General features: G+C 49.7%; 3 protein-coding genes across 5 annotated transcripts in view; 2 read left to right on the forward strand and 1 right to left on the reverse strand.

Annotated features, from left to right (window-relative positions):
• The window catches only part of Wdr91 (WD repeat domain 91), a 31,498-nt gene extending 24,435 nt beyond the window's left edge, over positions 1 to 7,063 (forward strand). The window contains exons 12-15 of the mRNA XM_027391442.2: positions 676 to 784; positions 1,428 to 1,540; positions 2,997 to 3,194; positions 4,747 to 7,063. Of these exons, the coding sequence (XP_027247243.1) occupies positions 676 to 784; positions 1,428 to 1,540; positions 2,997 to 3,194; positions 4,747 to 4,911 (585 nt within the window). The 3' untranslated portion in view covers positions 4,912 to 7,063. The remainder of the gene's footprint in view (positions 1 to 675; positions 785 to 1,427; positions 1,541 to 2,996; positions 3,195 to 4,746) is intronic.
• A 2,169-nt stretch (positions 7,064 to 9,232) lies between these two features.
• Cyren (cell cycle regulator of NHEJ) lies at positions 9,233 to 11,459 on the forward strand (the record flags this gene model as incomplete). Its single annotated transcript, NM_001246792.1, is given in 3 exon segments — positions 9,233 to 9,372; positions 10,309 to 10,384; positions 11,207 to 11,459. Coding segments are annotated over 3 exon segments (469 nt in total), but the record flags the coding sequence as incomplete, so codon positions are not given.
• A 559-nt stretch (positions 11,460 to 12,018) lies between these two features.
• Positions 12,019 to 24,895, reverse strand: Tmem140 (transmembrane protein 140). Of its 3 annotated transcripts, none has more exons than XM_027391444.2 (2): positions 24,724 to 24,895; positions 12,019 to 13,407 (listed from the first exon to the last, which is right to left on the reverse strand). In XM_027391444.2, exon 2 carries the CDS (start codon positions 13,383 to 13,385, stop codon positions 12,828 to 12,830), a length of 558 nt encoding a protein of 185 aa, XP_027247245.1. In that variant the 5' UTR covers positions 13,386 to 13,407; positions 24,724 to 24,895; the 3' UTR covers positions 12,019 to 12,827. The 3 variants fall into 3 exon arrangements, with proteins under 3 accessions (XP_027247245.1, XP_027247244.1, XP_027247246.1); XM_027391443.2 differs by lacking the exon at positions 24,724 to 24,895 and adding an exon at positions 24,470 to 24,675; XM_027391445.2 differs by lacking the exon at positions 24,724 to 24,895 and adding an exon at positions 24,234 to 24,443.
• Positions 24,896 to 26,734: the final 1,839 nt, after the last annotated feature.

Consider the following 26,734-nt stretch of genomic DNA (forward strand, 5'->3'; position numbering starts at 1 on the left):
TTGGAGTCTTAGCAGCATGTGGAAGGTTTTTAACACTGGACGTGGCCAGGCTGTTCATGTGGGCTTCAGGCTTCTGAGAGTTCCTTTCCTGTTGGGTTCTCTAAACTTCAAGGCTCTTGCCCTCCCTTGCCTTTGGTCTTGGAGGACCCCTTTGTTTACAGTTCAATGCTGGACCTGTGTGTGAATGACATCATCCAACACGGTCTTGCAATTTTAGTCCCAGGAGGCTTCCATATCGTTGGAAATAGTGTTCCTCGTTATCGTTATCAGATTAGTAGACCTTATTTACATCTTCTGAGGTGACTTTGTGAGGTCCTGTGGAGATGCTGGGCTCCATAGGAAGGGACTGGAGCAGCTTTGAGATGCATGTGTCCTCCGTCACTCAGGGCTTCCTGTAGTGGAAGGCAGCTGATGGATTGTTAGTTCCTGATGTCTGTCAACAGGCGTGTTCATTAAGACCAAGCTTGGAGTCCACTTGAGAAAGAACGCATGGGCCACTGAGATACCGGTTACTTGTAACTGCCCTGGCCTGGATTATTGCCTCTCAAAGAGCACATCAGTCAGTCAGTCAGTCAGTGTGCTCTCACCGAGTGAGACTCAGGCCATGGAGCGAGGATCCAGTGGGGTGTCTGCATTGGACTAGTCTGCCAATGGTGTGCCTGTTTGTGTTCATAGCTTCAGTTCTCACTGGAGCCGGAGCCCATTGCCATCAACTGCACTGCTTTCAACCACAATGGCAACCTGCTGGTCACAGGGGCAGCCGATGGTGTCATCCGGCTCTTTGGTAAGTTGTGCTGTGACAATCCTGGCCCCCTCCTTAAATGACCCAGTGGGAGCTGAGGCCATTGTAAGGCCCAGTTCCCAGTGCGTATTCTATTGCTTGACTTTGCTGTGTTCTCAAAACTTCCACCACAGTCAGCTTATCTGTGCTTACTGTCTGTAGACATGGGAGGGGACAGAGCTCAGTAGTCCTTTGGTCTCAAGCTGATTGACCTGAGTCCTTGTCATCTGTGTGGAGTTCAGGAGGTTGCAGGAGAAAAGTGTCATCCTATTCACCTGTGTCCTCTGTACCCAGGGAGACAGGCCTAGGTTCTGGAATGGGATAAGATGACCCCTATGTAACAGATACCCAGGGCATCCTGGGGACAATTATAGAGGTGTAGTAGGAAGGATGCCTATGTCTTCCTAGACTTACAGGACCCCCCACCCCTCAGGTGAGCTCTAGCTGTCCCCAACAACCTCCAGTCCTCCCCTTGGCCCAGTCAAGAGGCTGCCCAGAGGCAGGTGGCCTTGGCAGGGCCAGCACTTTCTGGTCCAGGAGGCCCCTGTCCTCTAGAGTAGCTGTCACCGAGGAGGGCGAGGGCCCCTGCTATACATGGAGCCTTTCCAGGTGTGGTCTGAAGCTGAGTAGTGTCTACCCCTCTCAGACATGCAGCAGCATGAGTGTGCCATGAGCTGGAAGGCCCACTTCGGAGAGGTCTACTCCGTGGAATTCAGCTGTGATGAGAATGCCGTGTACAGCATTGGCGAGGATGGCAAGGTAGGTGCCCGCAGCATTTAGTGGAGGCCACACCATCCGTGAGCTCTGTGGCCTTTGGCTTCATTCTGCCTCTATTTCATCTTCTGCAAAATAGGGATACCTAGAAGTCCATCACCGAGCCTCTTTGTGGGGTTCAGTGAGCTCAATGGGACTAGACTATGGGAGTTCCAAATCCGTTTTTCTAGTTGTGGCAAAACTGACAGATCCCACCATCGATGGAAGCACGTGTAGGGGAACATATTCTTTGGTGAGTTGCGGTCATGGTCACGAGACAATGCTGGAGTCAGCATACTGTTGTGAAACAGGTCTGAGCAAAGCCCAAAGAAGTAAAAGGAAACCTGTGTCTCCTAAGACAGTATAAGATAATTTGTAGATTTGTAGATTTCCTCTGTAGAAGTTATATTAGGAAGTAGGAATGACTGGCCTTGGACAGAAAGTGAGGGTAGGCAGAGGCAGAAGAAAGACTTCTTTGTCTCATACACCCTCCTGAATCTGTGGGATATTATACTGTTCATGTTCCCCACTGAAAACAGTGACTACAAAACAAATATTTATGTATTTATTTGTTAGATCATATTTTCCTCTATAGCTCAGGGCTGGGCTCAAATTTGGGGCAATCCTGCCTCAGCCTCCTAAGTGCTGGTATAACAGATGTGAGCCACCTAACTATATTGATTTATTTATGTATTTACTTAAGTTATTTTGAGACCACATTCAGGTTGGCTTCAACTTCCTGGGCTCCAAGATGCTCCTGCCTCTGTCTCCCTTAGGGACGGGATTACAGATGTATACCACAGTGTTCTGTTTCAGTTCTTCCTTTGAATAGTCCCTGTAGGACTTTTAAGTTAAAGCTTAACATCCTGTTGTGTGGGTAGGACTCCCAGGGAAGCCAAGTAGCCAGGCCACAGTGTAGGCTGTTAATTATCCACGTCACAAGTGAAACCTAGAACATGCCACTCAGCATGTGATGTACTGCCGAGAAACTGAAAATGGGTTTGGATCTGCCCTTTGTTCCAAGGTCCAGAGACTCTAGGCATCCCTGCCCCAACCCTACCCAAGAGACCAGAAGGCCCTCCAAAGCTGGTGACTGTCCCTTGTCCTCTCTTGAACTTAGACCAGAGGAAAGAGGAAGTTTTCTGACCTTTGATGTGAAGTTGTTCATTGTTTCCTAGACTTTTTTTTTTCTGCCTGAAAAAGCATGTATTAGTGAGAAATGGGGCTGAGGGGTGGACTGTGATCCCCACAGCCTTGTGCTGCTTCCTGCCCGTGAAAGGCTTTTTCAGGGCTGTTGAACTGGCAAGGGAGGCAGTGGCCCTGGCCAATCACTCCCTGGGGTCAGCTCTGGCCCTGCCTCCCAGGCCTACATGGTGACCACTGTGGGGGGCACCCAGGGAGCCTGGGTCATGACCTCTGTGTGAATGTCTGAGGGAGCCCCTGTGGTGCCTTGTGTCTGCAGTTCATCCAGTGGAACATTCATAAGAGTGGCCTCAAGGTGACCGAACACAGCCTCCCTTCAGATGCCACTGGTCCCTTTGTCCTGTCTGGCTACAGTGGCTACAAACAGGTTCAAGTTCCCAGGGGCCGGCTCTTCGCTTTCGACTCAGAGGGCAACCACATGCTCACGTGCTCTGCCTCGGGGGGCGTCATCTACAAGGTAACGGTGGGCAGCAGAGTCCTGCTGGACAGGCTTCTCCTGGGGTCAGCCTGGCTGATCCCAGCTTAGTGTGTCCTGAGTCCTGAGTCCTGCATAGCTGAGTGTGACCCCGTGTCCTGAGTCCTGCATAGCTGAGTGTGACCCCGTGTCCTGAGTCCTGAATAGCTGAGTGTGACCCCGTGTCCTATGTCCTGCATAGCTGAGTGTGACCCCGTGTCCTGTGTCCTGCATAGTTGAGTGTGACCCTGTGTCCTGCATAGCTGAGTGTGACCCCGTGTCCTGTGTCCTGCATAGCTGAGTGTGACCCCGTGTCCTGTGTCCTGCATAGCTGAGTGTGACCCCGTGTCCTGTGTCCTGCATAGCTGAGTGTGACCCCGTGTCCTGTGTCCTGCATAGCTGAGTGTGACCCCGTGTCCTGTGTCCTGCATAGCTGAGTGTGACCCCGTGTCCTGTGTCCTGCATAGCTGAGTGTGACCCCGTGTCCTGTGTCCTGCATAGCTGAGTGAGACCCCGTGTCCTGTGTCCTGCATAGCTAAGTGTGACCCCGTGTCCTGTGTCCTGCATCTGATAAGATTCTGGCCTTTTCTTGTCTTATTCCTTGGGAATAATACCTACTAAGGAAGACATTAGATAGGGCAAAGGGCTTGGGAATTTGGGCAGGGAAATACACCTCATGGATCTGAGCTAGGTAGATTGCTTTCATCGCTGATCTAGAATAGTTATTTTATGGGAGGCCTGTGGGTCAGGACACCAGAGTCCATGTGTGGACAGAAATTTGAGGGCGTCCTTTGTGAAGCTAGGTAGGATGCAAGTTGTCTACGTGGTTTTTATTTTTAAAGATGTATTTTATCTTTATGTGTATGTATTTATGCACATGTGTATGCTACCATGGAGAAAAGGTTAGATGTTGTGGAATTAGATTTATGGGTGGTTATGAACAACCCTACACAGTTCTAGGCGTGGGAAGCGTCCAGTCCTCAGCAAGAGCAAGGACTTAACCACTGAGCCAGCAACCTGTTGTTGTTTGGTTTTGTTCTTTTGTCTTTTAAAAAGACTTGATTGCATTTTTTTTTTATTTTTGTATGTAGGTACATGTATGGCACATTGTGTATGTGTAGGTCAGAGGACAGTTCTTTTCTCCCGCCATGTGATTCCTGGGGATCAAAGGCAGGTCCTCAGTCTTGCAGAAAGTGCCTGTACCCACTGCGCCTTCTTGCTATCTTGTCCCCATTGCTTTTCTTGTTGTTTGTTTTCGAGACCACGTTTCTTTGTGTAGCCCTGGCTATACTGCAACTCTGTAGACCAGACTGGCCTTGAACTCAGGCCTGCCTCTGCCTCCCAAGTACTAGGATTAAAGGCTTGACTACCACCTGGGGAGTCCTCATTGTTTTTGTTCCTGTTTATACATTTAAAAAAAAAGATAGCAGTGTGGGCCAGGCTACTCCAGGCTCAAGGTAGTTTTGGGACATTAAAACTGAATGGAAGTGTATGTTTGTGTGTACCTGTGTGTATGCGTCTATTAATGTTTCCCTTCACTGCTGTCCTTTTGCAGCTGGGCGGCGATGAAAAAGTTCTAGAGAGCTGCTTGAGTCTGGGTGGCCACCGGGCCCCTGTGGTCACTGTGGACTGGAGCACCGCCATGGACTGTGGGACATGCCTCACGGCCTCCATGGATGGCAAGATCAAGCTGACCACTCTCCTGGCCCATAAGCTCTGATGTCCTGCCTGCAATGACACATGGCAAACAGAATTGTCCCTGGTGGAAGTGAGGCGAGACAGGACAGACAGCGCTTCCTTCTGGCTCTGCACTGTCAGGGCTGTGGATCTTCAGGGAAAGACCCGACAGGGGGGCTCAGCCATGTAGCTGCAGCTACTGGAGTAGGAGCCTCTGGAGCAGGCTGCAGTGCTTCCTAGATACTTGAGTGGTGGCCCGAGAGGGCATGCTACAGAGCACAGGATGAACGACGAGGACCAAGCCATAGTGGCGCACACCGTGTTCATGGTTGAGGAATTGACAGTATTGTGTACATAATTGCTTCTCTGTCTTTTTTTAAAGGAAAAAACACGAGGAGAGAGAGAGAGAGAGGAAGGGAGGGAGGAAGGGAGGGAGAAAGAGAGAGAGAGAGAGAGAGAGAGAGAGAGAGAGAGAGAGAGGAGAGAGAGAGAGAGAAATTGCTCTTGCAGTTACTTGGTGTCTCTTTCTAGAATGTCTGAGTCACCTGGCCCTAGTGATAGCCATGCTTTCCTGCCTTGGTTCTGTCTCACCGCCTCCACTGCCGTGTTGCTGGCAGAACCCCACTAGGTTGCCTGTGGCTTTGTCAGAGTTGAGATGTAGATAGACCACAGTACCATCTTCTGGGCTCAAGTCAAGATCGGCGTGTCTCCCGCTACACCTGAATGCTATTGCCTTCTGCCAGACAACAGCAGGGTCTGAGGTCTGGGCCTCTAGAGCCCCTCTTCCTCGGGATCTTCTGGTCCCAGGTCTCTCATTTGGTGGCTCTCTCATTCTTCCAGCTTGAAATCTTTGAGCAGGAATAATACCAGCTACCTGCACCCTCTGCCTTGCTTAGCCGAGCCTGGGCCAGCTCTGTCTGTACACCTGCTCTCTGTTCCCTCATTTGGGAGGACCTTGCAGAGACAGGTTCTTGCATAGTGGGGAGGAACAAAAGTCCCCTCCATTGTCAGTCCTACAGCCTACTACTGAGGCCAGTCTCGTGAAGAAGTCACTGTAGAGTCAGTAAGCCTGGGCCTGGGCCTCCTGCACTTGGCAGGGGTGACCCTGTTACCTACCTAGGGAATGCCACTTTCATGAACAGTGACTGTTTGCAACAGACCTTTGATAGTTTCTTTGGGTTCCAGGCTATTTGTGGGCTGTGGAGCTGGAGTTGGGTAACTCCCAGGTGCCTACATTGGGAAAAGCAGCAGTGTGTTGTGGCCTTGGCTCCCTTCTGGGGCTGAAGGAAAAGTAGAAAGTGGTATTTGGGGAAAACCAGAGTAGTAGTTATCTATTTATTATTGGTATGTGGTGGGGCATGTGCCACAGCAGAGTTCAGAAGACAACTTGGTAGACTTGATTCTCTCCGTCCACCTTTATGTGGGTTTTCGGGGATCAAACTCAGGTGGCCTGGCTGTCTGGCCAGTGGCTTTACCTGCTGAGCTAGCTCATGGTTATCTCTTTTTACCCATTTCCCTACTGACATGAAGACATTAATTCTTTCCCTGCCATTTCTCCTCTTGGGCTTGGACAAACTTCAGCTCTCTCACCCAGTTTGTGCTCCTAGATTTCATTTGAGTCAAGAGCCCATGTTTAACTTTTCCTCCCAAAGCTTTTCTTAGGATTCATTCTTCCCTCCCAGGGATTCTCCACAGCTTGCTGAAGCAGTTTGAAAGCTCAGAGAGAGAGGAACACCCCAGAACCTGTCCCTCCCACCCCACCCCTCCTAGGAAGAGTACTGGTCCTCAGAGTATGTTGGAACTTACACTTTCCTTCAAAGCCCCCTTTTGGGAATCCTTAGCCTTCGTAAGTAAGGCCCCCTCCTCTGCTGTCTTGAGTGAGGCATAACCATGAAGGTGGGCTACACCACAGACTATGAGCCACTCTTCCAGAGGTTGAGAACCCGGCCTGGCTTATGTGAAATGCTCAGCAGGTGCAAATCCGTATTTCTCTCCTTATGCTCAGGGACCTATCTCTGCTCAGCCCCAAACCCAGTCCCCATGGTGTTCAAGTGCCCAGGAGTTGGGAATGAGATCTGGACGTACAGTAATGAATACATTTCAGGCTGATAAATGAAGCTGACATTTGTTACTATATCCAATAGTCACACAGAGTTCTGTCATTTAAAAAATAATAAAAACTCACGGTGACATCCGCACAGGTACCTTACTCCTTCCTGCAGCAGGCTCTGTATGCAGACACACGGGTTTCTGGTCCTAAGCCTTATTTGCTAGGAGGCCTTGGAGAAGTTTTAAGAAATGTGCAGGCTTGGGGAGTCATGCTGAGAACCAAAGGAAACCTGTCCTTCCATCCAGCCTGTTAGACATGGTTGCCTCATATCCTGTGAGGTTGAGGACTGTAGTCAAGTGAATGCTACTCTCATGACAGCCAGGGGCTACCTTCCCAGAAAGGCTGGAGTCTAGACCAGTTCAAGAGCAGCTGGGCCGACCCAATCCCTGTGTGGGAGATTGGAAGCCATTGGTTTATGCCACTTAAGAGTTGGGACTTCGATTTCCTGGGCCAGGCTGTTGGTTTAGGATTAAGGACTAGCATTCAACAAGAGCCAGGTAAGGGCCCTGGAGAAAACAAAGGCCCCGCAGGGGAGTCGTGGGTGCCCCAATCCGGAGATTGCAGTTCTAGCCCTTGACAGAAACCACTGTGTAATTAGCGGACCTGCTGTAAATAATCGAATATAGTCGGTCTTGATCTCTCCGTTTGGGGCAGACAGAATCAGAGCTGAGCTCCGGTTTACTCCGGCGTGCCAGGGAAGGCCCTCCCCGTGACGGCCTGTTCCCGTGGTTTCTTCGGTCGTTGTCTCCCAGGACTTCTCCCCTGGTCACCTCAGGCCGCCCTAAATCACGAGCGAGTTTAGCATAAAGAGCCCGGGGAAACCTGGGCAGCCGGGCGCGCCTGCTACAGAGGGCACCCTGGGCTGCCCATTTGCAAGTGCAACATCAGTAAATGGGAGTGTGACGTCTCTGAACTGATAGGCACCTCGTGCCCTGTCTCCTGGGTCGTGTTGGACTTGGTTTCCCCTTGGGGATCCTCTGGCAGGACTGTCAAAAGCAGAGCCCCTTCCTTCCCCAGTGACGGACTGGGCACTGACTTTCTAACGGCCACAGCAGAGGACAGAACCCGGGGCCTGTGCATGTGGCTTGCGGTCTGCAGGGGGCACCCGGGGGCCTCGCTCGGTGCCAGCCGGCGGCCGGGATGGGAGCGCGCTGGAGTCGGGAGCGCACGGGGCCCGGAAGGGGCGGGCGGTGGGAGGCGTGAGGACGCCGCGGTTCCTAATCCCTTCCCGGAACCGGCCGAGAGCACTGCCGCGGCGCTCCCCCTGTAGCCCGGGTCCCCGCTCTGCGTCCCCGCGGGCGGGAGCTTCCGGCGAGGGCAGCGAGGCCCCGCGTGTGTCTTGGGGTGAGACTTGCAGGGACCCACCGGGCCCGACCCCAGCAGCGCTGAGCTCCAGGAAGCCATGCGATCGCCAGTCCTGGCTCCCGGCTCTGTGGCTGACGTCCCGCTTCCCGCGACTCCAGGCGCGTTAGCTGTTCTGCGGCGTCTGTTTCTCGTCGGTAAAACGGACGGATAACGATGCGTGGACGGCCGCATCTAATGCATTTCTGTATCCTCACTGGCTGGGATCCCACTTACCCACTCCCGTTCTGTGGCTGGACGAGTTAGGATGATGCCCTGCTAGGTTCTCTTTTTCACTTCTTTGTTCGTTCCAATGAAGTTGTCAACAGCCATCCTGGGTGGGCCAAAATTATACATCCTGGTGTATATGTTGGGGTGGGGTGAGGGTGGGGCACTGGCTAATGAAGTTTGTGAAGCAGAAGGCCTCCGGGTTCTAGTAACCCAATCACTGCATGGTGAGAAGTCTAACGTCTCGGACTATGTGTGGGGTGCAATGGAAAAGGAGATCAGAGTTCCCTTCCTTCTCTCCTTCTAGGGGACAAGAAAGCGTTTCTTGCTCCCCCGGCTTCTGTGTGGGGCACAGAGCAATGGAGTAGTCACAGAACTTTGCCTGCGGGTCCCCTAGTCCTACCTGCTGCTGCCCCTCCATTTGACACACTACAAATGGCTTGGCCTTCTGGGCTCTGCTCACTCTAGCATGCCCTACACGAACCAGTAATTGTTGCTGGTAACTGCAAGAGCGTTGACTTACTGGAATGTGCTGACTTGGTTCCCCCTTGTAGGCATCAAAGATCGGCGCCCATTGGGGACAAATGATCCCGCCCATTGGGGACAAATGATCCCGGTGTAACAAGAGAATGTGATTTTTGGTGCTGCACCAGAGAAGCAAGTCACTGAGTGGAAAATCATAGTCATGGAAACCCTAAAATCTGAGAACAAAAAGAGGGTCCTACCCTCGTGGATGACAGCCCCTGTGGATGAGAAGAGGGAGTTGTCAGTGAAGACACCCAAGAGGAAGAAGATAGCCGCCGGACAAGTTGGGTTAGCAACAAGGTGGGACAGCCTGTGGTCAGGGCACTTCTCAGTAGCTGTCTTGGCCTATCGGAGTGGGCGGGGCAGCCTCCTCAGTCTCAGCTGTCCCCTCACAGAGAAGTACCACCTGAGTCACACTGTACTGGTGAGGTCCTGCCATCTAGCTGTTGGCACAGACAGTGAGTTCTGTGTGCAAACCATGTCCTCAGGAGCCAGTTGTCCAACGTGCTAGTCTCTTTATTTGTGACAAAAACTATAAGTCTGCAAGGTGAGTGGATCTGAACTCCCGAAGCCCGAGTGGTGCCTGCATTTCTTGTGGACAGTCAAGAAATCAGAAGCTGTGGGTGTTAGGTAAATGTTGGTGACTGAGGGGTGGGAGAGTTTTAGGTTGCCATTATCAAATGGGAGGGAGTCCCCTGCCATTCTCTCAGAAAGGGCATTAGGCTCCCAGTGCTGTGCTCGCTGGCTCTTCCCTGGCCACCTGTACCCCGTAGTTGCCGAAACCTTTGTCTAAATGTATTCTCAAATTCAGGTACAAATCGGGCCCTGGCCTGATGGCCTGCATTTGCTGTGTCCACTGTTTGATTTTGAGACAGGGTCTATGTAACCTTGGCTAGCCTGGAACTCGCTCTGTAGACCAGGCTGGCCTCGAACTCAGAGATCCTCCTGCCTCTGCCTTCCGAGTGCAGGGGATTAGTAGGTGCCACAATGCCTGGCTGTCCACTGTGTGATTCAAGGAGTGACCCTCGGAAACCAGCCATCATTCCATTCCCAGTCCCTTGTGAGGGGGTCCATGGAGGGTGGGTAGCCCTGTGCTCTGTCCCTCGGCCACCGGGTTGAGGAATTCTTCAGAGAAGCAGTACCCCTACCCATCCTGCTCCCATGGAGGATGCTTCTGTCTCCTTCCCCCTTGTGAGTCCCTCTGTCCTCAGCTGTGGCTTTGTGTCTTTATTTCAGGGCCCCTGTCATGAAGACTGTGTACTGCATGAATGAAGCTGAAATGGTAGATGTGGCTCTGGGAATCCTGATTGAGGTAACAACAGCCCCGTGTCTCCCGACTCCGGTGACTGGAAATGCTTCATGGGTTCAGACTAGCATAGGTCCCTGCTCCTGGTAACAGAGGTGCTCTTAGGCTGCATCAGGGTCCCACTGCTTCATCTTGCTGGCTCTTCCCAGCCGTGTTCCCCTCAGCTACTTCCTGTGTGTAGTGTGTGTCATGTGGAGTAAGCCTTTGAGACTAGCTGTGCCAGTGGAGTGCCAGTACCAATGGGCACGCAGGGGAGGGTACCAGTTGAGTAGAAGGGCTCCTTACCAGCTCTCCTCTCGGTAGAAGGCTGTGGAAGTTTCCTGGCTTCCTGGAGGAGTAAGAACGGCACTGCCGGCACTGCCATGTGAAGTTGCAGAGTTCCTGCTTTCCACGTGTGCTTTAAATCAGCCCATGGTAACCCAGGGCTGCAGTGATCTGGGCTACTGCTGTCCCCAAGAAATTGAAGCTCTGCCGCCAGCTAGTGGTGGAGCTCATTTAGGCCCACAGCAGGTTTTGTAGCCTGGGCTCCTGGTATTCTCTTGCCTTGCCTTTCCAACCGTGTTTTTCAGTTGGATGGTTTCCCCTTCTACTCAGCTGTTCCTCATACCTAGGCCTGCGTCTTTCCCTCATGAGTCCCGAGCCTGGGTGTGGGAGCAGTGGGGTGAAGAAAGGGTGGGTGGGTGCCCATGGCGTGGACGGACTGCCTGGCCTGGTCATGTGCTGTGCTGGCTTCACAGTTGACTCAGAGTGTGTCCACATCCCTGTCAGACAAAGTGCGTCAGGGAAGCGCGCTGTTGTGTTGAGCCTGTCATTTCTTGTGCTCTGTAGGGCCGAAAACAGGAAAAGCCGACTCTGGTGGCCCCTGATAAGCCGCAGCCCTCCCCTCCCTACTCTGCCTCTCCTCACACCAGCTCCCCGGGGAGCAGCAGTGAGAAGGAGGACAGTGGGAACCGCTCGCCTGCTCTGGGCCTCAGCCCTTCCCACGGGCCAGAAGCTGCCGACTCTCCCTGTAGCAGAAGCCCGGAGGAAGAGGAGGAGGAGGAGGATGCGCTCAAGTATGTCAGGGAGATATTTTTCAGTTGATATGAACTGTTCCCTGGACTCCCTGCTGAGAACTGTGGACACCGCCTGCCCCTGCCACCCTCGACAACCAGGCTTTGCTCCCAATGTCCAGTCCCAGGATGCTTTCATTTGTGTGTGTGTGTGTGTGTGTGTGTGCGGGGGGGGGGTGTCTGTTGCAGGATGCAGAAGTACATCCGTCAGGGTCTCATCCCTACACTGCTCTCTAGCTCAGAGGGTCTGGCTGTGCTTTATTCAAGTACCAGCAAAAATGAGGTCAAGCAAAATAAGTGTAGCTGCTGAGAACTCCAGCCAGGCAGCCTGATCTGGCACTAAGGAGGAGGCCTATGTACAGCCTCCATCATGACACAGTCCAGCAGTCGGCTTCCACCCCTCCAAATGAAAAGGCTGGCAGCTGCCCACAGTTCCCTGCCAGCCTAGCAGCAGGGGGCTCTCACAGACTGGTGAGGCCGCCACCTGTTGCCTCTCTGTCACCTGGGGCCTCCACCTGAGAGAGGGCGGCGGGTATGGAGACAGGAGACAGGAGACACTGAGGATAAAAGATCACACCAGAGTCCATGTTTGTTTGTAATTCACCATGGCTTTTGATGAGCGCAGAATGAAGAACTTGTTGCCATGTAGGTTTTGTGCTATACAGAGAAATACAAAGTGATAACCCAGTGCCCTTTCCAGTTCTGGGTAAGGGGAGGGGAGGCTGGTGTTTGTGTGCAGTCGACTCTTGCGTCCTGTTCACCTTCCAGGCTTTGGCATGTCTTGCATCTGCATTCCTGGCTCACAAGAATGGTTTGACAGCTGCCGCCTGTCTGGCATCAGGTTCAGGGCCCCATTCAGGGGACCCCACAGAGCCAGCAAGGCTTCTCTTGTGCTCTGTGTTTCTTAGCTGAGTCCCTTTGAGGTTATTCCTGGACCTCTGGGGCTGGAGTTCTGGTGTGGGGGGCATCACACAAATGTTAAAGCAGTTACTTCTAGCCATCCCATTGTTGCCACAAACTTTCACAGAGTGCTTGTCAGACGCTTTGGCAAATTGGCTTGGAAATCTGGCCTCTGACAATCAGGCTCCCCCCTGCCTGCGGCTAGAGTGAGAATTGCTCAGATTGGTTGATTAAAGCAAGGATCCCTGTGCTAATTAATGAGCCACATGGTTTTAGAGTCCTTCAGAGTAAGGAAGGACACTAAGTACCGCAGCCATCCATGCTGCCTCTGGGCTCCTTGACACTGCAGCCCTCCTGTTCCATCTGCCCGAGCTTGAGATCCGCATTAGCTATGAAACGAGGAGGCAGAGAGGACCCACCCAATCACAGGTTCGCTGGCACCTCCTTGGAGCACAGCTGGAACCGAACCCCTGGAATCCCATAAGCCTTTAGACCGGCTAACAGTCCTCCCACTTGCTCTCGCCCTTCTTTCCCCGTGGAGGGAGCATAACCGTGGTCATAAGCAAGAAAATGAGCAATGCCTGGGCTAGGCCCAGAGCCAGAAAGCCAGGCCCCAGGAAGGTGAGCCTGACCCACTTCCACACGAAGGAAAGGAAGAGGCCCAGTCCGCTGGCCAGCAGCACGGAGGATGCCGCCAGGAAGCCCACCGCCAGCCGCCACTCTCCTTCATCACCGTTGCACTGGGCGAGGAGGAGAGGCAGAGGGGCAAAGATGGTGAGGACCAGGGCCCCATACACACCAAGCCTGGCCAGGGCTAGGCCAACCCGAGGAACCCCCAGGGCCTCCAGCTCAGGAAAGTTGTAACACTGTAGGGAGCCAGTGTCCTCCTTCCACAGACAGAAGTTGTAGAAGCCGATTCTCAGGTTAGGCAGGTCAGCGAGGTTGCCAGCCTTCCAGAGGAGAGCGTAGGACATCAGCGACAGGACCACAGCCACAAGGACCATGATGCCCACCAAGGGCAGGCAGTGGCTCCGACACAGCCTGGAGACAGACATTTCTTCTGCCCTTGCTGGGCACCTGGAAAAGGCCACACCAGTGAGTATCCAGCCCTTTCCTCAGGCCTTTGTATTCAGAGCCCCTGTTCTTTCTGCCCTCACCCAGACAGGAAGTCCCAGGTCACAGCCAGGTCCCACAGATCCTCAGTGGATCTCAGGCTTGAGGTCTTTCCCAGGCAGCTGTGGAAGCCTGAAGTATCCTAAGCCAGACCCTCACGTCAAAGGCTTCTACACTGCAGCGTAGATACAAGCCTTCAGAAGCTCTGTGTATGTGTGTGTGGGGTGTGTGTGTGTGTGAGGTGAAGGGCAAGGCTCACTGGTAGGCGGGGCTGCAGCTGAAGGTAGGGGTTGCAAGCTTGACCTGAGTGGCAATTCTCACCCTGATGCTGACAACCCCTTGGGGAACTGAACAGCCATCCAAGCTAGGCTACATGTCATTCAAATCAGTGTCTGTGCTCTGGGTGTGCACTGGTGTCCCCAAAGCTCTACTGCTTGGTTAGATATGGGCCTGGGTTTGCTGCCCAATTTGGGGAACTGACTTGGGTAAAACAGGGCTCACCTATGATGGAATCACACCATTGCACTCCATTGATTTTAAAACATCTGAACACACCACCCATAACAACAGCAATCTATTAATTCTAGGAAACTCTGGAAATATGAAAGAAAAACTTAAAGCAATCCTTTATCCTATCACCCCAGTAAAACCACTGTTCATATTCCACTGATATTTTCCCTATGTGACTAATTTTAAAAAGCATACTGTTAAACGCAGTGGTTTTTCATTGACTATTATGACCATTTTTCATAGTTGTTGAAATATTCTTCAAAATGTGGTTAATAGTTACATAATATTCAATTCATAGGCTGGGCGTGGTGGTGCACACCTTTAATCCCAGCACTCAGATGCAAGGCAGGCAATCTCTGAGTTTGAGGGCATCTTTGCTTACTTAGTGAATTCCAGGACAGTCAGGGCCATGTAGACAGACCCTGCCTCCAAAAGAAAGCAAACAAAACCCCAAAACAAACAACCCCCCCCAAAAAACCCCAAATTCCACTCATAGAGCTGTTTGTTTCACTATCTTGGTGATCTTAATACATATTGCTAGACGGACCTACAGAAAACCTGCTAATGCCATCTCTTTGGGTGTATACAAAAGTGCCTATTTTGCCAGGCAGAGGTGATTCACTCCTTTAATCCCAGCACTGGAAGGCAGAGACAAGTTGGTCTCTGAGTTCGAGGCCAGCCTGGTCTACAGTGCAAGTTCCAGGACAACCAAGTCTATACTGAGAAACCCTGTCTCAAAATAAATAAATAAATAAGGTGCCTATTTTACTACACTACTACTCAGAAAAATCTTTTCATTACTCTTTTATTCAGAAGGAATTTTTAAATTGCTTCAAAAATAGTACTCTGCACACTGTGCCTCTCTCTCTATTCCACTAAGGAATAAAACAAATATTTACACTAGGAATGCAGAGCTGGGAACCTTGTAAGACACCGTTCCTGTGGGCCTATTGTAGAGGTCCAGGTGCAGCCCAGCACTGGTGGCCCTGGGGAAGGACCCACAGACCCTGGAGACCTGCTTCCTAGGGCTCTCCTTTGGGGAACGCTCCTCACACACACAGCAGTGGGACCTCTGTGGGCCACAGTTGTTTTACAAGAAGACAAAGGAATGGAAAGAGAAAGGTGTATGGGGGTGGGGGGAGGACTGGGATAAGGGGATTTTTTTCAAAGGCCCCCAATATATGACACAATAGAGATTCATTAGTGGATTTTAGCAGCCCCCGGGCAGTACACATGTGCCTGTTAGAACACTGAGGTCTGAATCCACACTGCCTTTTCCCCAGCATCTTGCTGCCCCAGGATGTCCAGTTCCTGGCTCTCACCCCTCAGAGGAGCCCAGCAGGGAACAGCTCCCAAGCAACCTTGGCTACTGTTCCTCAGGCTTTTGTCAGAGGCGCTGTAGGCTGGGGCCAGGGATGCCCTGAATGAATGTACTAGCAATTCTTGAAGCAGTGATGCTCACTATAGGAATTTGTCAAGACTGTAAAAGGCAGCTTTAGTCCATATGTCACTGTGTTGGAAGGATGGAATACTCCATGTAGCCATGGTATGGGGAGATTCCCAACATATTTTAAGTTTGTTTTTTTTTTTTTTTCCCATTTAGCAATTTTTTTGTAAAGTCTATACGTGTGCTTTTAGAGAGGTATTTCAGGATGTGGGGTGGGTTTCTGGGTGTGGAACCCCTTATCCAGTGATGCTGTAGTGCCCAGCCTGCACTACCCAGAAACCACCAGAATGGGAACTGGGAGGCTCCTGTTCGAATTTAGGGTAAAACACTACCCCGAAGCTCTGTCAGACAGCGAGCTTGGTTTCTCAGAGGAGGCTATGGCTACCGCAGCCCAGCTCCTGTCAAGTGCCAGGAACCTTTGTGACTCCATTTTCTCTCAACGGATCTTTTAGAGGTTTTGGTAGGTAATTGCTTGGTCACAATCTCTCTGCATAGTCCAAGTTGGCCTCAAACCCTGTGATCCTCCGGCCCGGGTTTCTGGAATGCTGTGATTACGGGCACATGCCTCCACACCCGACATTCCAAAGGCTTGTACGGCGGCAGCGAGCAGAGCAAGAGGAAACAGGAAGGAGGAGTGCAGTTCCAGGCGTGTGGAGCAGGCTGTGCTGACTTTACGCTGCTTTGCCCTCCCTGGCAGAGGTCAGCCCTAGCTCCTATGCCTGGCACCGGAGGCTCTCTATCCTCTGGTATGTCTTGGAACTTGAATTTTCCTGGGGCTCAGGTCCCTTTGTCTCTGCACTTTTTTTTTTTTTTATTTGTGGCCAGGCTTTTCTGCTTAGGCTATGCCCATTCCCTCCAGGCCACACTCAGTCTCCAACTCCTTTGGTCAGGCCAAAAGCTGGTATTGTACTAGAATTCAGTGTTCCTGAGGAACAGTCTCCATCTATTTTTACCCTGAGGAAGCTGCTAGGAATTATTATTGGAATGAATGGATGAAAACACCCCCGGTGTCCTTAACATATAACATCATGTGTTAGGGCCACACCCAGGCAAGATGGCAGAGCCTCGTGAGGGGCTCTGTCTATGCCTTTCATTTTCCCAGCAGTGTGGGGATGTCCATTCGGCTTCCTACTAGAGATAACACACTTTCAGAGGCTGGTAACCAGCCCCCACTCTAACTCTCTTGCCACAGCACCTGTATATTTGGTTGGAAACTCTTCTAGTTGTCCCAGCAGCCTACCCAGACTGTGTTGTTTCTCTAACGACCATGGCAATCACATTCTCACCACAAAAAGTCCCTAATTCCCTGTAATAAAGCCTGAGCTTCCTTCAAAGGGCAAGAGGCTCTAAAGCAGTGGTTCTCAACTTTCCTAATGCTGTGACCATTTAATACAGTTCCTCATGTTGTGGTGACCCCAACCATAAAATTATTTTCGTTGCTATTTCATAGCTGTAATTTTGCCATGTTTGTAATGTTAGTATCTGTGTTTTCGGTGAGCCCTGGGAAAGGGTCATTTGCCTCTAAAGGGGCCATGATCCACAAGTTGAGAACCGCTGCTCTAGAGACTGCTGGTCATGGTGGCCATTTTTAGATAAGCTTCTTCCTGTTTATAATAAAGTAATTCATGTTAGTTGCAGAAAACTATCAGCACATGTCAAAGTGTGGAGAAAGATTAAAAGTCATCTACAACTTCTTGTCACCGTGACCAGCAAGCCCCTCTCCTCTCATGCTCTGCAGTTAGTACCACACGGATCTGCGTGTGCATAAGCAAACATGTTTATGTCCTATGATTGTTTCCTGTTATCTTTAAGGGCTTCCTAGAGCTCTTAGAGCTTATAGTCTTTATAAATTATTCTTATAATTTATCTCATAGTCATATGAATAATGCTATGTGAAGTATTTGTGAATAAATTTATCCTTCTAGCAGCTTAACTTAAAAAAACTTAAACTTACACTTGCGGGGTGTTGGTGGCACATGCCTTTAATCCCAGCACTTGGGAGGCAGAAGCAGGTGGATCTCTGTGAGTTCGAGGCCAGCCTGGTCTCCAGAGCGAGTGCCAGGATAGGCTCCAAAGCTACACAGAGAAACCCTGTCTCCAAAAAACCAAAAAAAAAAAAAAAAAGAAAAGAAAAAAAGAAAAAAAGCTTACACTTTGTGTACGTGAGCGCCCGTGTCTGTGTGTGTGTATGTGTGTGTGTGTGTGTGTGTGTGTGTGCACACCCGTGTGTGTGTGGGGGGGGGGTGGGGTGGGTGTGTGTGCCATCGCACGTATGGAGGTTAGAGGGCAGTTTACAGGAGTCAGCTCTCTCCCTCCACCATGTGGGTTCAGAGGGTAAGCTTTGGCACTTATCTCTCTATTCACTGAGCCATCTCAAGGCTCCAGCTTAACCTTTTAATTCCACTGTATTTTAGGGATGAAGTCACTACACTGCCCAGGCTGGTCTTGAGATCCTGGGCAAAAATAAGCCTCCCAAGTAACTAGGGCTACAGGCACGAGCTGCTTGCTGGCAAATGCTGCTCCTGCCCCCCACCCTTTCAAGCGTTGCATATTCTTGAACTATCTAATCTTGGCTATTGATGAGTCACTGTTAGTCACCATTACACAATGCTTCCTTCAGAGACAGTGAAGTTCAGCATTTTCAAGTGTTTACTGGCCATCTGTGTCTCTTCTGTGGCGTTACTTTGCTTTTTAAAATCAACTCTTTGAACGGGTGTAAGGCCTTGGGCTTGATCCCAATACTGCCCGAAAGAAAGTATTCTGACTAGGCTGTGGTGGTGCACACCTTTAATCCCAGCACTCAGGAGGAGGCAGAGGCAGGTGGATGTCTGTGAGTCCAAGGCCAGCCTGGTCTACAGAGCTAGTGCAGGACAGCCAAGGCTACACAGAGAAACCCTGTCTCAGAAAACCAAAAGAGAAAAAAAATATTATTTTGAGTTTTACTTTTCCTGTGTGAGTGCTATGCCGGCAACGGCTGCCAGGGTTTTTGTCATTGTGCCCAGTAAAGCAGGATCTTCCTGCTGCCCCAGGTCCCCAGCTCTAAGCCCTCCTGAGCCCATGAGGGTTTGAGGGTCACAGCAGGATAATGACCTCAGGAGGTGGTAATTATTGCTTGAAGGGAAGGGAATGTCCAGTTGTGGGAATAAAGGTGAATCTGAGGTTGAGGTTTGTCTGTCTGTTGAAGTCTTTTTGGAATTATCCTAGTGGAGAATGGGCTAGTGACTGAAAGGGGTGTGACCACTAAATCACTTCACCTTGGACAATGTTCTTGACAGGATCTAGTGAAACAGAAAGATCACAGATCCCTGAAGAGCATTTTAACAACTCCCCGGTGGCCTGAGGGTTGTTAGCAGGGTCTCTCCAGCCCTGGAAACCTGCACATCAGGTAACGATGAAAATGAGAGAAGCAGAGAACTCTCCACGGCATAGCTTTGCATGTGTGGCCCTGGCTCTAAGATGAGCTGCCTTCTGCTGTGAGGAATACTGGAGAAGGGCTGGATAAGCAGGGAGACCGTTGCTTTTGACACCTGCTTTCGATGTAAGATGGCTGTTGTTTTATGTTTGTCACAGTGGCTGCACTAAAATCTCCTGCTATTTCAGCTGGCAATTGCAGCTCTGCAGTCAACCTGCCTACTTCTCTAGCAGCTGCCTGGCTGCTCAGGCTGAAGCCTGGCAGGAATTCTGTTCCCATAGGTACCAGCTCCATCACTGCGGCTAAAGGGAGCTTTCACTAAATCTCTATCATTCTATTTATGAATAAGACTCGAGACTCAAAGGCTGGGATGAAAACCTGGGAGCTCAGAGAGGCTGAGTAGCAACCAGCTAACCCTCTCTCCTTGCTGGCTCTCCAGCCCAGGGTTCCTGCTTCGCCAAACCAGAAAAGGCCGCACCACTCCAAATCCCTCCCTGTTGCTTCCTGTGTCTCTATCTCTCCTGGATGCCCTCAGATGCTCTGTGATTACTTTCAGTCAACTGGTTGCTAACTCAGCCTCCTGACTCAAGGATAATTTTATTTAATTAATGCAAATGCAAACTTGGGGTTCACAGTGTAATCGAAGTTCCCGCCAACAGACAGATGGCTGAGGCATCACTCAGAGTGAGATTACAGACTCCTCAGTGGTGCCCATTGCCCCCTGCCACAGGGAAGGTTTGTAAACAGCAACCTCCATTCCTCGCCATTCCTAGTACTTGGTTTCTTCTGCACAAAACTGTCTATTATCTTAAACATCCTGGGGCTTTCCTGACCGCACACTTAACTTCAAGTCTGTCACTGTTCCTCACCACTGTTTAGCTCACATGTTCTCATCCCAATATTCAAGGGCCGGAGAACTTCCTTTCCTCTACATTGTCTTTCGCAGGAACCAACAGAAAGGGCCTCACTCTGTTCCCTTCCTCAGTGTCTCGTGGGAATCAGGCCTAGACTTCAGAAAGTAGGACTTCCCAGCTTCCCTGACTCACCAGTGAGCCACCCAAATGCCTATGTCCCTAACACTGTCCCCATGAACTTTGCCTTCTCTCTCTAAGCTAGTCTCACAGAAAAACTCTATGCTTTTATTTATTTATTTATTTTTACATCAGATCACCCACCAGTGAAAGTTCATTCCATTCATTTCATAAATCTTCACAGTATGCAGAGCGCAATGAAGATTACACACAGAAAGTCCCCATAGTCGGTATTCCCTCTCCAGAGGTGTGCTAATTGGAGGGCTAACATTTGACTTCTCCATTTGCAGCAGGGTCCTATCCTCTGCCTGGCAGGTGTGCATGTGCCCTGAGCAAACTCCCAAGTGAGGTGAAGGATGCCTGCTACCCAGGAGCTCTCTCTTCTCGGACAACATTAAAAATACTTTGGCCTTCTTTCTGCTTCTTTAGCAATAAGACTCCTCCAGGTATCACTACACACCCTACCTCTCAGACTGCTGGTGCTCTTGCTGACTCCTCTGTTAGTCACCACAGTGGTTTCTCTGGTGTTTTCTGGGAACCTCAGACAAGCTCAGGACTTTTGTCATTGTCATCTCCTTCCCTTCAGGGCTCTGCTCAAATGTCTGCCTGTCTGCAGGGACACCTTCCTTGGTGAGCACTGTGGAAACCTCAACATCCTCTTTTCCATGAGCCCAGCCTGGAACCCTCATTCTTCCTCATCAGCAAGCGTCACCATCTGACGCAAAACACTTCGCTTACCCCATCCTCCAGCAGAATGGGACTCCGGGGGGACAAAGGCTTTGCTTGTCTTTCAGCTTGTCTGCTTTGTTTCGTTTTGCGTGTCCCTGTGTGTGTGTGTAGATGTATCTCCATGTTTGGAGGCCTGAGAACAATCTTGGGTGTGCTGTTCTTTCCTTAGCAATGCCACCTACCTTATCTTTAGAGACAATCTTTCTCTGGCCCAGAGATCGCCCATTAGGCTAGGCTGGCTGGCTGGTGAGCCCCAGGGCTCCACCTGTCTCTGCCAGTGCTGGGATTACAAGCACAGGCCACCATTCGCAGCTTTTTATGTGGATGCTGAGTATCCAACCCAGGTCTTCATGTCTACATGGCAAACACTTTACCAACCGAGCCATCTCCTTATCTATGTTCAGTTTTCCATCCATCATCCATCCATCCATCTATCCATCCATCCATCCATCCATCATCCATCCATCCATCCATCCACCTATCTATCTATCCATCCATCCATCCATCTATCCTATCTATCATCTATCTATCTATCTATCTATCTATCTATCTATCTTTCTTCTATCTATCCATCCATCTATCTCTCTACCATCTATTATCTAACTAATTTTTTTTTCTGTTCTGTCCTCAGCACCCGAGACTGCTTCTGGCATCTAGAACACAGTCAACAACACATCCCCTGGTGACAGGAGTGGCTGACTGCATGTCAGCCGTGGCACACGTGACTTCTCTTAAGCTTCTTCCTCTTTCATTTCCTTCACTTGCTCACTGTCCTCCGGTTTGGTTAAAAAATTCTTCCCACAGCCACCTGGGTTCAAGTCTCTTTCCTGTCACTACTTTCTGGTTCTGCATGGGGCTTTGGGAGGTTGAAATGAGTTGGTGTTCCCATGAATGGACCAGTACCTGGCACAGGCTTAAGTGTATGTGTGCATGCGTGTGCGTACGTGTGTGTGTGTGTGTGTGTGTGTGTGTGTGTGTGTGTGTGTGTGCACACGCGTGCACTTGCACACGCATGCTCTGATACCGAGGCTAAAGCAGTGATTTGGGAGGAGGGAGGAAAGGAAACTGAGGTAAGAGTGAGGTAGAGGCAGAGGGTGGGGTATGCAGTGAGTGAAGTCAGAACAATAGACTCTGACAAGCATCAGGGAGAGTCAGGCTACCCATTTCCTTGCCAGAGGAGGCCACTGGCCTAGCTAAACATGTTTAAGATCTGTGTTTGTGGCTTAGGTGTGGCCCTTACAGGAGTAGGAAGGAAGGAGAATGGGAAATGGGTCGTGTTTCCTTTGGCAGAAATATGAGCCCATGTCCCAGTTTTTCAAAGATGGGCAAGGGCAGTGTTTTTGCTTGCATGTGTTTGGTGGTGTAGGTGGCCTCTGTGGAATGCTGTGGTGTTTGGTTTCCTGATTGCTCTCCCCCCCCCCAAAAAAAAAAAACAAAAAACAAACTTGACCAGCAGAAAGTAGAACTACACCAGGGGACTGTGACAAACAGCCAGAAGCATGGTTGAGGCTAAGACATGGACAGCAAACCACTGAAGCAGCTGACTAAAAGGCTCATTTAATATTACTTGTTATTTGTCCCACTGTTTTGTTGGCTTATTAGCATTGGGTATGAGCCAGCAGGGAACAAACTTTGGAGGTAGAAAACCATCCTTAACGATGAGCGCCCGTCTCCATCACTTTGCATTGGCAGGCCTCCCAGCAGGCTTATCAACTGCTGATTCATGCATGGGCTGGGGACCAGGCTTCCCAGGACCTGGTTCTGATTTTTGAGCTCTGCCACTCTTCCCTGCAATTATGAGATGGGCCACCCCCTTTCCCAGGCTAAAATTTCATCCCTTGACCCCACTAATGATGCATTTGGGAGGTCCTTGAGCCAGGGGTCTGAAGGACCAAAGACACACTGGAAAAACAAATACCCCCTCCCCACCCCACAAACCTGTGCTCATAAGACATACACCACATAGATTTTTAAGGAGATGATTTGGAGAAGCTTTGGGAAGGAAATAAACAGGGCAAAGTGAGGAAGAGAAACCACAGGTAATTGTTCCCTATGAGAGGGTCAGGAGAGCCATATGCACCAGAGATACTAGGTTTGAAGGAGGCCTGGAAGAGCCTTCCATTAACTAATGTTACAGTGGCTGATTATTAACAAGTCCAAAAAAGAAAACAAGAAACCCCAAACCATCTCAGGACATCATGTCATGCCATACGACAAAATCAAGTTCACATGGATTCAAGAATGAACCCATGTGAAATGAAATCTAGAAAAAAAGAAACTTTGATTTCTGAATGAGAAAACACATTCTGAACTTAAAAGCAAATCAAAACTGCAAGGAAAATTACAGAGTGAGTCATTTAAAGTGGAGATTTCTGTGCACCTGTAATAAAAGCAATACACAATTAAAGACAAAGAGCATGGAAAGAATCTGCAATAACTATGAGGCGATTAATCGGCCGAATGTATGGAAATGTTCATGCAAACATTAAAAAAAAAAAACAACACTGCATGGCATAAAGTGGATGAGGGAATACAGGTACTTCACAAGAGATTGTAGCTAACATGAAAAAAAAAAAAAAAAAAAACACCTTTCCTAATGCTGCCAAGGAATGCCAAGTAACAACCTCTGTCTTTCTTGCTAAAAACTATAGATAACACTCTTGGTGACATTCCAAATGGCAAGACAGACTTTCTAACATGGTGACTCTGAATTTGAAGTATGTATTTTGACCTAATAACCCACTGTTTTAGCCTTATCTCAAGCCAGTATCTGGAATGTAACCCCTGATTTATACACAGGATGGGTTATCCCAACACTCTGCACAAAACTTGAATTCCCAACATCAGACGTCAGTTATCGCACGTCGGGGTGATGAAGCAGCATGCAGCTCTTAGGAAGGCCAACAGATGTGGTGCGAAAGACGCCCAGGAGCCGGGACTGAGGAATTAAAGTTCCAATGCTGGCAACCTTTGGTATTTCTGGGTGACGGCTACACTAAAATAGTCCCCAAATTATGTGCTGTTTGTGAAAAAGGGACATTTATAAAACAAGCCACCGTAGCCTTAGTAACTCAATAATGAGGGAACCAAAATAATAAGTTTAGAAAAGGGTATGAGTGAAATAATATTCCAGCTACCAAATCTCAGATCCGAGCTTAAAAGACCCGGTAGAGGAAGAAGATACTGAAAATGTGCTTGCTTCAGTTGTCCTGAAGAAAAGAAAGACTCCCCCCTCCCCGTTTTCTCTTCATTCCTTGTTGAACAACTCCTTTGATTTTACAGATTAAAGAAGTATAATGGAAGGTATTAATCATCCCAAATTTAAAAAACAAAAACAAAAACAAAAACCCAAACTCTCAAGATCTGTTCCAAGGGACAGCCTCCAGCCCTCCACCCCCACCGCATGAGTTTGCTTTGGGGGTTGAAAAGGAGTCTGTAACAACACAGAGTCTTAAAGTCTCTTAGACCCTACACTTCCTTTTTAGCCAAGATCACGGACCTTTCCTTGGCATTTTCTGAAGTCTTGGCATCAGTTTAGTTGCTGCTGTAGTGACCTGGTTTTGTCTCTGTCTGTCTGTCTGTCTGTCTGTCTGTCTGTCTGTCTGTCTGTCTGTCTGTCTGTTTCTGGAGAACAGCGTGTCCTGGAGCCACAGATATTTACCGGTCCAGGCTGTGCAAAGCCCCGGCTACACGCAGTCAGCCTGAGTGTTTCTAACCATCCACCAGCGTTACCTCCTCCATGGTCTTTGCGGCAGACACAGCGATGCTTGGGAGCATGGGGTGGGACAGAGGTGAAAGTGTAGATCGCACCCCGGGGAGCGGGGAGGCCACCAAGCAAGACTTTTCCCTTTGCGTGTTGCTAGAATCTCAAGCGTGTGAGCCTGGGTTGCTACTTACGAAAACCAAGGCCAGACAGAGCCCACCGAGCACTCATCAAAAGCTGACACAGGAAATCGGCTTCGGGGAGTGGATTCGCTCCTGCGCTCCAGGAACTAGGGCAGAGGAGAAGCTGCAAGCAGCTAGAGCCCGGCCTGCGCAGCGCAGGGCAGCGCAGCGCAGCGGTGTCCAAGTAAACAACTCTCTGAACTTTGGTACTTTAGTGCTGACTGATGTCACTATCAGCTGATTTCACTTTCGTTTTTTTAACTTGCCTGTGTCTTATGACTTTTCAGAAACCAAGAGCGTAAACAACTTCTTGTTGCTGACCGGGACACGTGACCCAAACCACCCGATCAGTGTGCCAGGTGAGGGTCGTGATTGTCCCACACGGTCGCTTCCGAGGGGAGCCTGGACGCCAGCTTCCTGAGCTCCAGGGGATGTGACTCCGATAAACACGACCTGCAATCTTTCTAGGCCCCGACCTTAATCATGTGACCAACCTCCCAGCCAGCGCAGCAGGTGGGACCTGGGTCCCCTCATTCATTTGGAAGGTGACTTTTCTGGGCTGGAAACTTTGCCATTAGCGATGTAACGCTCAACAGTTGTGCAGCAACAGCAACAGTGCGATCCCATTTCGAACTAAAAGAAAAAGAAAGCTTTCAGTTTTGAAATCGCAGGGAGTGTACTCTTGGCCTTCTTTCCTCGGGTGATCGCGGGAACTTTGGAATTGGGCAAGCTTGGGAAAGACAGTAGACCGCTCCCCGATAATGCTAAATTCTTGGGTTTCCCTTTCTTTTGCTATGGCACGCTGCCCCCAACTGGAGTTTTACTTCATCCTAGGGATTCCCTTTGCCTCTGTGCTAGGTTAGATTTCTTATTTTTCTGCTCAAAAGCTTTTCTCCTCCTTGGCTTATTCACTTTTGTTAGAATTAATCTCTGGTGATTTCTTGAGAAACGAGGAACACTAAAGGTAATTTTTTTAAAAGAGTTTGCCAAACTGATATCTTTATTTTATTCTTAATCTTGTTCAAAGTTGAATAAAGCATAGCATTTTTGGTTAAACGAATTTTCCTATACAGTGTTGAGGCTGGATTCCCTGCTCTCTACCTTCCCTATTGTTGGGAAGTTCAAAGCTGGCCTCCTTCCCATTGTCCTTTTAGCCTTTTGCTTTTAAAAGAAAGTGACATTTTAGTGAGGTTTTGGGAAGAAAAAAATAAATGTGCAACCATTTTGCCATTTTCAACTGCAAGTCAAAGTCAACCCCGCCCAGGTCCCATGTTTCTTCCTGTCTTTTGTTGTGACGCAGGGTCTTACCATGTAGCTCAGGCTGGCCTCCAACCCTCAGAAATCCTCCCGCCTTTGGTTCCCAGGAGCTGGGATTACAGACCATGTCTGGCTCCTTCTCCTTTTCCCTTTGTTTTCATTCCAGCAGGGCTAGCTTGCTTGGTTGCTCACTGGTTTTCTGATAATCTGCCTACCCGCTCCATGATTAAGCTTTTAGCTTTTAATAAGCAACTAGCCTCTGGCTGCCAAAGCCTCCATTGCTTAAGCATTATTTTTGTCCTTGAACTTGTCCACACTCTGTTAAACAAGTTTACTTGGGGAGAGTTTCAGAGTTCTTTGCTCTTAAGGTACGCTTTTCCTGAGACCTAGTATCTGAACTACTTCTGTGGAGCTGCACTTAGGGACAGTGTTGCTTCTCTTGACATGGCGGTTGTTAGAGTAGGCAGGTGCTGGTGAGGCAGTAGTCTGGTCTTTTCAGCTTGGTAGTTCGCACATGGAAAGTCTACCTTGTGAAGAAGGTAGCTGGCTCCGGTATTCTTGCCTGCCAATGCTGGGGAAGAGCCTTTGTACTATAGTTGGGTGTGGTGAGGTATTATGATTTATTAAAGCTTGTCTGAGGATTCAGAAAGCAAAGTCAGCCACAAGCCATCGAAGCCAGGTGCACACCTTGCCTCTGTCACTTAGGGAGGGACTGAAGGAGGGGGGGGCAGTCATGGTGGCATACACCCTTGCTGTTACTATGCGGACTCTGTAACTTTTCTGGAATGTACATCTTTCCATTTGTTTTGTTTATTTATTGTGAGTGGGGGGGAGTATACACACACACACCATCACACACACACACCATCATACATATACACACACACACACTCACACACTCACACACACCATCATACACATACACATGCACACTCACACACACTCACACACATACACACCATCATATACACACACACTCACACACACCATCACACACACACACTCACACACACCATCATA

This window comes from Cricetulus griseus (assembly GCF_003668045.3).
Source record: "Cricetulus griseus strain 17A/GY chromosome 1 unlocalized genomic scaffold, alternate assembly CriGri-PICRH-1.0 chr1_0, whole genome shotgun sequence".
Lineage (NCBI taxonomy): Eukaryota > Metazoa > Chordata > Mammalia > Rodentia > Cricetidae > Cricetulus > Cricetulus griseus.